The 15426-nt window shown below is 32.6% G+C and overlaps 4 protein-coding genes across 4 annotated transcripts; 2 read left to right on the top strand and 2 right to left on the bottom strand.

The window, feature by feature from the left end:
* Positions 1 to 462: 462 nt before the first annotated feature.
* On the bottom strand, positions 463 to 2124 carry DFA_07424 (uncharacterized protein; the record flags this gene model as incomplete). The annotated part of the gene is made up of 3 exons (XM_004367227.1): positions 463 to 487; positions 1401 to 1521; positions 1863 to 2124. 3 exons carry the CDS (start codon positions 2122 to 2124, stop codon positions 463 to 465), a joined length of 408 nt encoding a protein of 135 aa, XP_004367284.1.
* A 613-nt stretch (positions 2125 to 2737) lies between these two features.
* Positions 2738 to 10233, top strand: DFA_07423 (uncharacterized protein; the record flags this gene model as incomplete). Its single annotated transcript, XM_004367226.1, has 6 exons — positions 2738 to 2800; positions 2850 to 2870; positions 2974 to 3387; positions 3483 to 3810; positions 3903 to 5035; positions 5566 to 10233. The coding sequence occupies 6 exons, from the start codon at positions 2738 to 2740 to the stop codon at positions 10231 to 10233; spliced, it is 6627 nt and encodes a 2208-aa protein (XP_004367283.1).
* A 126-nt stretch (positions 10234 to 10359) lies between these two features.
* On the bottom strand, positions 10360 to 11832 carry ddi1 (ubiquitin-associated domain-containing protein; the record flags this gene model as incomplete). The annotated part of the gene is made up of 3 exons (XM_004367225.1): positions 10360 to 11292; positions 11362 to 11655; positions 11716 to 11832. The coding sequence occupies 3 exons, from the start codon at positions 11830 to 11832 to the stop codon at positions 10360 to 10362; spliced, it is 1344 nt and encodes a 447-aa protein (XP_004367282.1).
* Positions 11833 to 12141: 309 nt separating this feature from the next.
* On the top strand, positions 12142 to 15384 carry DFA_07421 (uncharacterized protein; the record flags this gene model as incomplete). Its single annotated transcript, XM_004367224.1, has 8 exons — positions 12142 to 12642; positions 12869 to 13298; positions 13339 to 13579; positions 13650 to 13998; positions 14060 to 14769; positions 14828 to 15023; positions 15092 to 15309; positions 15351 to 15384. The coding sequence occupies 8 exons, from the start codon at positions 12142 to 12144 to the stop codon at positions 15382 to 15384; spliced, it is 2679 nt and encodes an 892-aa protein (XP_004367281.1).
* Positions 15385 to 15426: the final 42 nt, after the last annotated feature.

Raw genomic sequence — 15426 nt, 5'->3', positions numbered from 1 at the left:
GTATCAATCAATTGATCGATCGATCTCGTCCGTCTATCTATCTTCTCTATCTATCTTATCTATCTACTTTCTCTCTCTCTCTCTCTCTCTTCTTTTGTCAGAAGAAGCAGCAACAAAGTAGACCAACTCTACCTACTTGGTTGTTCCTCCTCCGACTCTTTCCTTTACTCAACAACTCTCTATCTATCTATCTCTTTCCTAGTATTGTAAATTAAACTAAATGATAGATATATATATTTATATATTTATGATGATAAGTATAATATTTGATTTAAACGACTATTGCGATCGATATATGTTTATGAATGATGAATATGATTATTATTATTATTATTTAAATGTAGAGAGATATATATATATGACTACTATACTGCAACTCTGAATGCTATTAATAACCGCGCTATTATTATTATTATTATTATTATTATATGTATTTATGTGTTGGTGATAGTGAAAGTAATATTACTCCCTCTCGCAACACAAACCTCTTTAAAAAAAAAAAGGGATGTTTATTTTTTTTTTTACAAACTTACATTAATTATAATTTCTTTCAAAATACTCTTACTCTTTTCTTCTTCTGCTTGCTGTAAAATTTATTTCTATACTATGATATGAATAGTTGTGAAAGGATGCGTGATGTGTGTGACGACGCCTTTAAAGTTAAGTTGAAATTCTTTCGATTTAAATTAAATTGCAAGAATGCCTGTTGTTGTGAAATTATTTGTTTTCGGGCGCTGCCCCGCGATTTATTGATTAATCTAGATTGTCGATTGAATGAATGAACAACAACTAAAACAGAAAACTAATTATAAAGGACTCTTTGTTGTTGTTGTTCCCTTTTTTCTTTAAATGACTCAAAACCTCCTACTCTCTCTTTTTTTGCTTGATTGTTTGATTGAAGGGACTGCTGAATAAAAATTGATTGATTGATTGAAACACACATCATAGAAAGTAGTGAATAGGAAGAGAGAGGGGGGGAAGAGGAGATAGAGAGAGTGTGAGTGGGTTATTATTATTATTATTATTATTATTATTATTATTATTATTATTATTATTATTATTATTTGGTGTTTGATTGATTATTCTATTTATATCACAAGTAATCAACATTAAAATCTCTCCGATCTTCATTCTTTTGTTTGTTGTTGTTGGTTCATTGCTATACCAGCAACATCATTAAGCGTGTTTATTTATGGATCAGGATCTGTCTGTCTGTTTGTTTGTTTGTCTGTCTACTACTATTATCCATTGATAGCCAAAATCCATTCAAAAATAGTTCGGTTCATCCGTACATCCATTCACCATTCCACACCACATTCAATTCAATTCAATCCAATCCGATCCATCTATAGATCTATTATTCTATCCTTTTTCTATTCTTGCGAATATTTTCAACATACTCTTTTAATAATGGTAACTTTTCCCTGTCACCCTTGATATGTTCACCAAAGAACTTGACGAGTCTTTCGTATTCTTCTTGATCCAAATTTTCCATATAATCGACCAGTGCATCGGAACTCTCTAAAAAAAAAAGAAGTGTAAGTGTAAGTTGTTGTTGTTGGTGTCGTGTTCGATGTCTCTATATGGAGTTGGTTGGTTATATATCTCTAGTTGTATAGATAAGATAAATGATTGATGGTTGATTAATCTCGAGTCGAATCTCTTTCTTCTTGATCATGACAACCCCCACTCCATAATGAAGACAGAGAGAGATCCTTTTGGGGTTACTTTTACCACTATAAGGCGGTTTTATTGTGATCTAGAGAGTGAGATTCCATTCCGATCTTATCCTATCTTATCTTATCATCATTATATCTACCACCATTGATTTCAATTATTATAGTTTGATTTGGTTAACCTACGTTTATCTTGATACGTTTTATAGGCAAGCATCGCAACGGCAATTGTAATACCAGTCATTGCAACATAACTGAGGTATAAAGATCGAGCCTCATCTTTTGATTCTACCGTGATTCTAAAACTTCCTTTCTTTGGTGTATGTTGATCGCTGTACAATGTATTGTTTGAATGATATAATCTTTTGTGAGTATAGTTATTATTATTATTATTGTTTGTTAATATTGATGATGTTGATGATATATATATGTTGTTAGGGTTGTTCATTTTTGTATTGGTATTAGTATTGGTCGTAATACTCCTGCTACACCCAAACACGAAAGAGAAAGGATTGTTGTCATTATAACTACTACTGCTACTTTTAAGAGACGATGATGATGATGTTATTATATATTTGCTATTACTATTATTACTCTGATTGATTAATCTCAAATGAGAGGTTAATGATGATGATGGTTTGAAAACAGAATGTATGATTCTATTTGATAGCGACATATTGTATGTGTATTCGTTTATTTATTAAATTTACAATGAACTCAATACTAATCTGCAAGTTACCTCTTCGTCCAACAAATATAAAGTTTTATTATTTTTATTTATTTTTTATTAATATCACAGATGTCTTAACATGAGCCAATCATATATTTATTCATTCATTCATTCTTTCTTCAAGTAGAGCATCTATCTATCCACAAACCAGAAGGTGTATAATACTACTTTGTATATGTGTACTATTATTATTTGGTAAGAAGTTCAACAACAACAACATCGATATTACGTGTACGCTTCGAATAATAACAAGAAGACGACGATAGAGATTGGAAAGGACATACTTTCCTAATATAATGTTGTTGCAGTTCAACAAACAACACTATATTGTATGTCTGTTGTAACCCTCATTAATGGTGGTTTAAGACAAACCCAACCAATCATCTTCCTCACTGTTCAATGAAAATAAGATTAGAAAACAAGATTTTTTGATTTTTTTAAAGATCTTCTTTCTCCTCATGGAGGTTTGAATATCTTGAGAAGACAACAAAACAGTACATATATATTTAAACACTCATTGTTTACTTACTTTAATTATTTATATTTATTTATATAAATAATATATAGAGAGATATGAAGAAACAATTAAATCAAACTTTATTGTTTATTTTAGTTGGTTGTTTACATTTACATGTTTGCTTGGGTGCATATGATAAGATTGCAGGTGATGATTGGTATGTGCCATCTCATGTAACACCTTTAACAAACTCTGGTCTCTTTTCAGAGAGTAGAGATACATCTGTCAATATTGGTCTAGGTGTATTTGATGTGTCTTGGAGACAGATCAATCCAACTGTCGGTGTCTATCAATTCAATACGACCACTACCATCTTGGAGATGGACTTTGCTACCTTTGCAACTCAAAATGCAACAACTAATCCCTTTTGGATGAGAATATGGACAACTGGTGTTGACTGGGCTCCATCAAACATCCAATCTATTTGCAATGTTACTTCAATTGGTAAAGATTATGATGGTCATGTATGTAACAAAACAAAACAAATAATAGAAATAGAATTATCTTTTTTATTTTATTCTAATTTATTAATTTATTCTTATTTATTTAATTATTTTAGGATCATTTACCAATTTGGAATCCATGTGTTTGGGGAGAGATGAAAAAGATGTATAGATATATATTTTTAGAAAAGGGTATGAGAGCAGACCCTAGACTAAAATTCATCTATGTTCCAGGTGGATTCAATTGGTGTGAATTTGATTTCACAGAGATTGGAAACTATATCAATAATGTAAATACATCCTTTACATTTGATATGTTTAACAGTTGGTTCCAACAAGGAATGCAAGATTTGGTAAATATCTTTAATGGTGAAAACTCTGATCCAAACGATGATTATGCTTATAAACTTGTATTTACAGGTGAAGATTATCCATTTGATATTGGTACGTGTTTAAAAACAAACAAAAGAATAATAATAACACATTAATAATTGATTGAAAGATACTTACTTTTGTGCTTTTTATAATCTTTTTAGATAAATGGACAACACCAAAGAAAGATTTCTTTGCACGTGATGCAGTTGCAAAAGGGATGGGAATTAGAACTGGTATTACAGAGTTGTTTAATTTCCATTTATCAGATATACCTGCCTACGGTACTGTGATTGATAAAAGTAATGGACATTTGGTGACTAATTGGTCATGGCCATTACTACAGAATCCAAACCGTGTCATTGCAACAGAGAATGAGTGTTATGATGAATGTGGATACAATGTACCTAAAAACACACTATACTATGCAGTTAAAATGTCTAATCTAAAAGCACTCCAAATGAATGTAAATTGGTTGTATGTCGTCAAAACTGCCAGTTATCTCGTACCGTATTCATCGTTTTACACTTGGGTTCGTTTATCATTGGGTCGTAAACAATCAGATGCCTTTGATGCTTGGGTGTCTCTTCGATCGGCTCAAGATACTTATTGGGTGGATCGAAATGACTTGGTGTGGCCTTCACGTCCATGGGTCAACAATTACGAGAGATTCCTAGTTCAACTAGATCAACCTGGGTACACTACGACCAATGGTACAACTACCTACACTGGTGTGGCTGATGCTGCCAATGGCAAGTCGTTCGAAGGTAGAATCACAAGCACATCAATGTTATTCTATCTCGACGATTCCTTTATGTATGGTGCTCAAACCAACTTGCAAATCAAGGTGACCTACATGGACAAGGTTGCATCCTCCTGGAAACTAGAATACAACTCTGATGGATCGACCAAAGTCAGTACAGATACTGTCAATGTTGGTACTACTGGTGGTAACTTTACAGTTACATTCAACATCTCAACCGCCAACTTTTCCAATCAACAAGTATCCAATTCTGATTTCACCATTGTCAAGACTGGTTCTGCTCCAATTGAAATTCTTTTTGTTCGTGTCATTAAATCTTCACAATCAACTACAACTGGTAGTTCCACCACTACTACTTCAACAACAGGTACTCCCACCACCACTACCTCCTCATCAACTGCAACCTCTTCACCAACAACCTCCACATCAGATGATTCAACTACCAAAGGTGTAACACCATCAACTGGTACCAAGATCTTATCATCATCTTCATCTTTATCATTATTATTATTAATGATCATTTTATTTATTTATGTATTCTAAAAAAGAAATAATTTAATTAATTAAATCCCAACCAAACTCAATATCTATTTTTGTCAATCCAATTTATTTATCTCTCGACTTTTTTTGATTTGTACCAAAATCGAAACGACTTTTTCCACATTTCAAGGAAGGATCTTTTGTTCGCCGATTTGTCCACATTTGGTGAACTCATTGGTGGGTTTCGTATTACTTGCGTTTTAATCACCTGATTAATCTCTGTAGCAAAAGAATATTGTTACAAGGGCTGTTACTTGTCAAATTTAAATCTAAATAATTATTTTTATCTCTATCTTACAGGTACAACAACAAATAGTACTTGTTGGATAAATTAAAATAATAATAATTATGAAGATCAACAAGATATTTTTGGCGGTTCTTTTTCTGTCCTACATAAATTTGGTTTTTGCTCAAGTATGAAATACATTTTATTTGATATCTAAAAGACACATGTATATTTATATTAATTCATTTTATATAAATGTATCCATCATCATTGTTATTTATCTATATATATATAAAAGTCACCTACTATAACTAGTGCATCACCAGATCAATACACAATTATAGTGTCTGGATCCAATTTTGGGAATGTAGTGAGTAGTGTATTGTTTGTAGCACCTACCTATCCACTTGGAACCTTTACAGCTATCACTCCATCGTATTTATCACCGACACTTGCAATCTTTATGTGGTCTGTTAATATATTGAATGGGCCATTTAGAGTATCTGTCAATGGTGTGTTTACTCAACCTTGGACTATATCATATTCTCCATTTATCGATCAAATGACACCGGTTGGTACTACTGGTGGTGCTAATATAACTATTAGAGGTACTTCGTTGTATGCATTTGACAGTCTCGGTACTCCACTCACACCAAAGGTTATCATCGGATCCTCTACCTTGTGTCCAGTACTCTCAACATCGATCGATGCCACCTACACTTATATGGTGTGTCAAGCACCTCCAGGAACTGGAACTAAAACAGCAACTGTCTATATGAACAATATAGCTAGTAACGTGTTCTCCTATTCCTATGCTGCACCACTGATCACATCGATCATACAAAGTGAAACTGATTTCAGTCTAACTATTCAAGGTGCTAATTTCGGTCCCAACAAAGATCTAATCACCACTGATGTAGCTGCATTTGAAACTACGGTTGTTTCATTCACCGATACTAGAATCATCACCAATGCATCACCACAATCTGCCAATGGATTCATTCAAGTTAGAGTTGACGGTCTTCAATCAATTGCACCAGGATATCCAATCCATTTCAAACCAGCTATTACCTCTGTACCAATCGTTCCCGTAGCTGGTGGATTGTTAACTATTTCTGGACGTTACCTTTCAATTAATCGTGCTAATGGTACCACTACCGATTTGACTGTATTATTCAACTCGAAACCAGCAACCCTTAGTTCATCGTCTTACAACCAGGTATCTTCCTTTTTAGGTGTGATTGCACCTGCTGGTGTTGGTGCCAACCTTTCATTGACCATCACCGCCGATGGAATAGTATCTGAAACATTCCTATTCAGTTATGCTGCTCCAACCATCACTGCAGTCATCCAAGGAACAGGTTCTACCATTTCAATCATTGGTGAAAACTTTGGTAGTGATCTGTCAGACATTGTAGTCATGACCAACAGTCAATTGATCCTACCAACTGCATTCATCACTGGAGGAGTAACTTTTAGTGCTCTTGCAGAGCTCAAGAATGGAGTTTTGAATATTCAAGTCGGTAATCAAATGGCTGCATCCAATTTCCCATTTGTTTTGGCACCTGTCCTCTTTACAGTCTCTCCTCTCTCGCTAACTGGTGGTATCCTTACTGTTAGTGGTCTCTATTTAAATAGTGTAGATTACCAAGGAACCCAAGTTGCTGTAACTGTATTGTTGGCCAACTTGGCATGCACCAACACAGTTGCCAAAGGAGCCACTTTAACATGTCAATATCCAAGTGGACTAGGTGGACAAGCTGTCTTGTCTGTTTATATTGGAACGAAACAAACTGTATTAGTTGTCACTTTCCCACCACCAATCATTACTTCACAGTCTCTGACCCAAAATACAACCGATGGAACTGTTACTGTTGTTGGTAAAAACTTTGGTACATTAACATCAAAGATTGTATTATTATTTGGTACTCTTCAATCTGTCAGTGATACAACCGTCATATTTACAGTTTCGGATACAGTTACCAATGCTCCATTCAATCTTACTTCATTTGGTCAATTTTCAAATATTATTCAATTCTCTGTCACCCCATTGATCACTGGTATATCTGGTGTTAAAACAATTGGATCAACTACAACATTGACAGGTAAATACTTTACAGGAATGAGAGCTAATCAAACTCCTACAAGTAGTTCTATCCAAATTGATGGTGATTCTTTAATCACATCACAAATTTCAATGCAAGGTACCACGTTAACATTCCCACTACCAGCTGGTACTGGAGTAAATCATACATTGGTATTAACAAACGATGGTCAAAGTGCTACCTTGTTATTCTCGTATCCAGCTCCAACCATTACTGGTATTTCTCAACAATCAGTTGCCAATCACTACACCCAAACAATCTCCATCTCTGGTACTTCATTTGGAGTGGTCAGTGGAAATGTTAAAATAATATTTGCTAATCAACCAAATGTTCAATTAGAACAAGTAGTTGTCAGTGACTCTTTAATCACTGCAACTCTACCAAAGTTTGTACTCAATGGTTTCGTGATGGTCAATGTCTCTGGTCAATCTTCATCTTCATATCCCAACCAAATTGGACCAATTCTCAAATCAATCACATCAGCTGATGCAGAAGGTGGTGAAATCAAGATTGGTGGTTTATATCTCAACAATGTCGATGCTTTTAGATCAACCGTTCCAATCACAGTCATGTTCCCAGGTGATACTCCATGTACCAATGTCGTAAAGATTGCCGATGATCAAGATATGAGTTATATCACTTGTCAAGCTCCACCAGGTAATGGAATTAATATTCCTGTTACGGTTCAAGTCGGGTTGGTATCAGATACTATCAACTTTGCCTATGGTGCACCTGTCATCTTTTCGGTCAACATTGCTAACGACAATTCAATAGTATCTATTGTTGGAAAGAACTTTGGAGATTCACAAACAAGTGTATCAGTTTATCTTGGAAATGTGCCAATCATTTCATACAGTTATGTCAACAAAACCCTCATAGTGATGCCTACAACTTCAACAATGAGAAATGCACTCATCACTGCCAAGCTTGTAGATGGTCGTGTCTCCAATCCAGTACCACTTAATTTCAAACCTATCATTACATCTGTTTCAAAGCCAGTTAAAACAATCGGTGACCAGTTGACAATTGTTGGATCATATTTATATTCAACTAGACTGGATCGATCACCAACCAATATAGTAGTAGTCATTGAAGATCTCAATCAACAATGTACCAATGCTGGTGCATCACCAACAATGATTATTTGTACTTCACCTCAAGGTTCTGGTGTCAATCATAATATTAGTGTTTTTATCGATGGAGCACAATCACCATCACCAGTCCAATTCTCATACATTGCACCTTTAATCAGCAGTATTGTTCAACAAGGCAGTAGTGATGATTTAGTAGTCACAGGTACCAATCTTGGAATTGATATTGCAAAGATAACAATCAACAATCAAATCATTGCAACTACTCTAGTAAACCCAACAACTCTGTCTGCTAAATTGACAGGTCCATCAAAGAATGGAGATATTATAGTCAATGTTGACGGTCAAGATAGTAATACTCAACCACTCAGCATCAAGGCATCTGTCACCTCTATCACATCAACCTCACCATATGGAGGTGTTGTTGAATTAGTTGGTAAATACCTTTGGACTACAAGATTGGTTTCAACTCCAACAACCATCTCTATTCAAATTGGAGGAGAAGAATGTACCTCACCAGTTGCCAATGGAAGTGATGGAACCAAGTTGAAATGTACTCTTGGTGATGCAAGTCAATTTGAATCTGATATTGATTTATCAATTGATTCTGTCGATGCATACATAACAGCCACTTACACCAGTAATCCACCAGTTCTCACATCGATTTCATCGTCTTTCTACCTCATCTCAAGTGTCGTCACCATCGTTGGTACTGAATTCTATTCACCATCTACTGTCACCATCGGAGGTAGTCAATGTGGTGGTGTTGTAGTTGTCGATGCACAACATATTACTTTTACATTTGATAGTGATGCTGGCAACAATGCAACTTCAACTTTGGATGTCACTATTATTTCTGCAAATTCAGATGAACATACCTTTGCAGGAGTATTCAAATACACATTGTTACAATGTTTGAACTCATGTTCATCACATGGAACCTGTGTCAGCTCTGGACAATGTCAATGCAACAATGGATACAGTGGAGCTGATTGTTCAATCACATACAGTCAATCATTGGTGTCGGGTGACTCTGGATCAGTGTCAGGAGGTAAATTCACAATGTTTAACAACTCTATGGAATTCCTACTTTCACACATTCAAGAAGTTCGTCAAGACAATACTATCGTTCAAACTATTCCACTCACCAAATGGGACGTATATGATGAGTATGGAAATACAACCGTTTACAACTCAACATCAACCACACACAACATTCAACTCTATGTCACCAAACATTCAACAGCATCTGTTCAATCATACCTTGGTGATGATCTTGTTATTCCATCCAACTCTATCAAACATTTTATGACCATCGATAGTTCCACATTTGAATCGATCAACTCATCACTACGTATCATCTATCAATTCAAATCACCATCACAAATCGAATACAAATGCGACAATGAAACCACCAAATATCACTACGATACATCATCATCAACAACCATCAAATCATATACTATTGACACACCAGTCGGTACAATGATGGCATCATTCAGCAACCGTGCCGATATCGATGACACCAATGCAATGGTAACATCCATTCAAGCAATCACATCAGTCGATTCATCAACCCAATCAACAGCAGGTATCCAATACATTGGCATACAAGTTCCATCATTTGCAGATTTTGTTGAAATCGATCCAATATTCTCAGCCACATCAAAGACTGCACCATCAACTGATTCATGCGTTGTATCATCTTCATCCATCACCACACCATTCCTCTTGTTTGTAGTATCATTCATATTATTATCTATTTTCTAAATTAACCAAAACCCTGTAATTATATATATATTTATAACAATAAAAAAAAACAAATATTTATTTATTGATTTATTTTACACATCAACCAAGATTGATTTATTATTTGTATTTATTTATATTATTTTTTTACATTCCAAAAAAGAGAGATGCAGCTTGATCAACATTACCTCTTGCTCTTGTTAATAGCTGAATAGCTTTTTGTCTTGAGGCACCCAATGACATCAACATTCCAATAGATTCTTCTGGAAAGGTTGGTGTTGCTTGTGTTTGTGCTGATGGTGGTGATGCAATCGTAGGTGCTGCTACTGGGTTTCTAGTATTTGTATTGGTTGGTGATGAATTGGATGTAGAAGATGTTGAAGAGGTTGATGATGGTCTATTATTATTATTATTGTTATTATTATTTTCATTTGTTGGTGGAGTATAATTTTCAGGTAGAGCTTCATCGAAACCAAGGATTTCTTTGAGATCTTTTTCAGCCAAGAATGGTACATGTTCTTCACCAATCTCTAAACAATCTTTTTTGAGATTGACTAGACATTGATGACGCTTGAGCATATCAAGACCCAAAATAAACTCAGTGTCTTGTGATGGATTGTCAAGGATAGAGAGGGCAATTGAAAAATTAGAGTTTCCAATCTTGATGTTGGCAGCATGGACACGACCCAAGATCTTGGCGGTACCAACACCCTTGGCAACTCCGTGGAATCTCTTGTCGAGAAGACGCATCAATCCACAACGTTCAGCACATTTGGCAGTCATAATAGATTGCTGGGCACCAGTATCTACAAATGTCTTGATAGGGATGTTGTTAATGGTAGTGTCAATGTACAACATAATGACACGACCAAACACCTCGGGAGTATGTTCGATGGCGTGGTGCATGTTTTGTTCGATATTCTCTCTTTGGATCTCTTCATACAACAATCTTTGTCCCTCCTCGTTTAATGGGTCGGCAGCCAACTCAGCCATTCTTCTTTGTTTTCTAACCGATTCAATAAACAATGTTAAAACTTCTTCATTCTCTGTCAAGATTGCATCAGCAAATTGTGGGTTTTTCTTTAGAACAAAAAACAAGTTAGCAATATGAAGTGATTATCAAAAACAATAACAATAGTGTATACATACGTTTGCTAAATCTTCCAAAGCAGTTGGATTATTTTTAAAGTAATTAATCAATGTTTTTGGATCAGTAAATGGATCTTGTTGTTGTTGTTGCTGTGGTCTTCTTTGTTGTTGTTGTTGTTGTTGGAACTGTTGTTGGTGTCCTGGAGCCACTTGTTGTTGTGCAGGGTTAACAGGTCTACGCTTTCTTAAAAATATAAGATCACCTTGTTTTATATTACATTGTGATACAATCTTTGAAGATTCTAATTCTTTACCTTCATGTAATAGAATTTGGTCTTTTACTATAATAGTAGTCTACAAACAATAAATTAATGTTAATTATAAATAATCTTTATTATATATATGAATACATACTTCAAATTCTAATACTCTTTGAAATTGTTCTACACTTCCAGTCAAGTCTACAGGTACTTGATATATTTGTTCATTTTCATCAACAACTGTAATTTCAATCAAACTATCGTTATTCATTTCTTCTTCTTCTTTTTCTCTTTTAAAGATATCTTTTGTACAAAAAAGTTATATATATTATAGATAGTATGTATGTTGTGTTATATGTTTATGTATTATTAAATAAGTTTTTTAATGAAATTAATGATCACAACCCCCATCATCTTTGTTCTCCTCTCCCTTGAATTCACAGTTTTTTAATTTAATTTATTTTTAATGAACCTTCTTGGAACCCAAGTTGCTGAATCCAAGCGAATTTTCGTTTTAATTAAGATCGGTCAGATAAATATATACATATAATTCATATGATAGATGGACGCACCAATCATAATGAATGATCATATCAAGATATCAAGCAAGACCGAAAGCAGTGAAATACTCAAATTATTACAATCAAATGAAAAGAGAATACAACTGATGATCGATGCTTTAAGAGTCAGATCTGTCAACACTCACGATCATAATAATAATAACAACAAAAAAGATAATGATGATAGTGATGATGAAGAAGAAGAAGAGGATGATGATACAAGATTTGAAAAATTAAAAGATAGATTCTCTTTATTGTTGTTACCTCCTTCAAAGAACAGTACAGTTTATAAAGATTATGATCTTGTAAATGTAATAGCATCATCTTTGTTGTTGGAACAATGTGATGTTGAAAAGCACGCACAAAAACTATCAATCAATTTAAAGGTCTTGTCAATGCTTCTTTCTCAACCATCAATCTATCAATATTATCAAACTCATCACGATGAAACGACAAGATCTACAGTTGATCGTTTGATAAGACGTATGGTAGTTGTATACACAAGAGAAAATGAACCACTAGTACGAAACTCTGCTCTATCTTCGTTGGACTTTATTATATCCAACAATCCAACTTTAATATTAAATCACCTCCTACTATTAGAAAATAATAATAATCAATCTTTATTATCTATTTTAATAGATTCTATATTTAATTCATTTGAATTTCCTTCTAATTTTGTAAGTTTGAAATATGATATATATAATATAGTACGATATTAATATATTTTCAATTTAATCAATTTAGGTTTGTAGAACATCAGTTCAATTATTATTTACAATTATCAATCATTTAAATGAAGATGATGAAAATAGAGTCAATATTAAAAATATATTGTCAAAAAGAGTTTGTCATCATTTACAATTGGAGGTTGCTGGACCCATTGGATCTGATTCAGATAGTATGGTTGATACAAAGATTTGTATATTGGATTTATTGATTCTACTTTTGGATAGTGAAATGGGTTGCAAGTTTTTAGAATCAAATCAATTGCTTCAATTATCTTGCTCTTTGCTATTTGAAAATAATAGATTAGTAAGAGAAAGAGTAGTTGATCTATTTACATTGGCAATTCAATCAAATGATAAGAAAGATAATAATAATAATGGTCATTCAATAATATTAAAAAATATTTTAAATTGTAAGAGAGCATTGATTACATTACCAAATTTGTATAGTTATTAACCAAATTATATTATTATTTTTATGATTTTTAGCAATGAAACAATTATTTAAAACAGTAATTGATAAATTATTAAAATCAAATCAAAAGGAATTGATAGCTACTGCAATTGATTTGGTATCAATTTTAGAATCAACCTTTTTATTTCCATTTTGCAATGATCATCTATTTAGTTTATTGGATCCAATCACAAATATAATATTAAACCATCAATCTCTTCCACAATCTGATTATTTAAATAGTAAATATATTTATTCAGAATTAATTATTTATGGGTAAATATATAAAAAAATAGAAAAAAGAAAAGAAAAGAGGAAACATCTTAATACTTTTTTATTTATTTAGATTAATATATTCAACAAAAATAATATTAAAAAGAAATGAAAAATATATATTTCCAGAGAAATGGATTGATTTTATTTATAGATTATGCATGTCGATTCTACCAATGGGATCATTGATCAATATTACAACTAAAATACAAAAAGAGGCTTTGGATTGCCTACAATTTATTGATTTTAATCATTTAATCAAGACAATTGAAGCACAACCAACCCCAACAGAAATAATATCAAATTTATTAACCAGTACAGTAAAATCACAACATCGAATTATTATCAAACAATCTTTATCAACCATTCAATCAATCATTAAATTCAATGACAATAATCAATTAAATTTATTTAATGATTCAGTAGGTAGTAAAAACTAGATAAAATGATTAATTAATTATTAATTGTTTATTATTTTTTTAGGATTTTGGAATATCAATATTTCAGTCAATTAATAGAATTTTGATGAGTCCAAATAGTGATGTTAGAGAAGTTGGTTTAACATTTTTAGTAAAACTATTTAAAGAGGATGGAAAGAGTTTTGGAAAATGTTTATTGGATCATGGTATAGCATCAGTGGTTGTTAAAAAGTTGGCAGATTCAGATTCCTATGTTAGATCAAGTGCGTTGGATGTCATCAAAGTGCTTTCTACAATGTCACATGAAATGTGGGATAAATTGACAGAGGAAATCAAAGAAGATTCGATTAGAATTGACCAACTTTCAATTGTAAATGATCAACTACCAACCAAATCAATCAGTGATCAATTAATGAACAATAACCAAATCAATTTGATCAAATACACAACCATGATACAAAAGGAACAACAACAACATCTCAAACTACAACCAACCTACCAACCAACATACGATCATCTATCTTTTGCAGGTGGAGGTTCATCTGTTGCCGATTCAGATGAACGTTCACTCAAAGAAAATGATGACTTTGAATGGGATGATGAAGAATTTCAAGAATTATTGGCATGGACACAAGAACAAGAAGAAGTACCATCAACTAATTTCATGGAAGAGAGTAGTAATGATTTACAAATGCATGATGAAAAACCTCCATCCTATCCATTCCCATATTCAATTTTATTATTTTTTTCTGATCAAGATTTATATCCTAAATTGTATGCAAAATATTAAAAAAGATACTTACCATAACAATTTATATTTACTTTTTTTTAGATCATCAATTGAATTATTTTCATCATGGATTAAACAAGAATATTCATTTGATTTTATCAACAAATTATTACACAATCAAGAATGTAATGATAAATATCAATTCAATCATTTGATTTATAGATTAATGAATGATAGTAATTGGAATATTAAATTAAGTACAATTAAATTATTAAATCAATTTTTATCTATTGATAATGTATGTGATAATAATTATTTTAAAAAATAACAATTTATATTTACTATTTGATTCAATATAATATTTAGGGATTAGAAGGATTATTTAATATTAAAGGTATAGAATTATTAATAGAAAATGTAAAGGATATATTAGAAGATAAAGTAAATAGATTGGAATCTATTCAATGTCTTGCCAACATTGAAACATGTTTGGAGAAATTAAAAAACTCTAAAAATAATCAAGATTATATAGAAAAGATTACAATTTTATTACAATCGATTGATATTGGTTCTATTAAATCAGGGTTGGAAGATTTAGATAAACAAACATTCACAGAAGATGAAGAAGAAGATATCTCATTATTTTATTATGTCAATAATCTTGGAAAGAAAAAATCATCTACAAACGATGATTCAAATAG

Source organism: Cavenderia fasciculata, assembly GCF_000203815.1.
Source record: "Cavenderia fasciculata unplaced genomic scaffold Scf_ET2XIPL01CNAVH-3, whole genome shotgun sequence".
Classification (NCBI taxonomy): Eukaryota; Evosea; class Eumycetozoa; order Acytosteliales; family Cavenderiaceae; genus Cavenderia; species Cavenderia fasciculata.
Note: the sequence above shows the minus strand (reverse complement) of the source record. Positions and strands in the feature narration are given on the sequence as shown.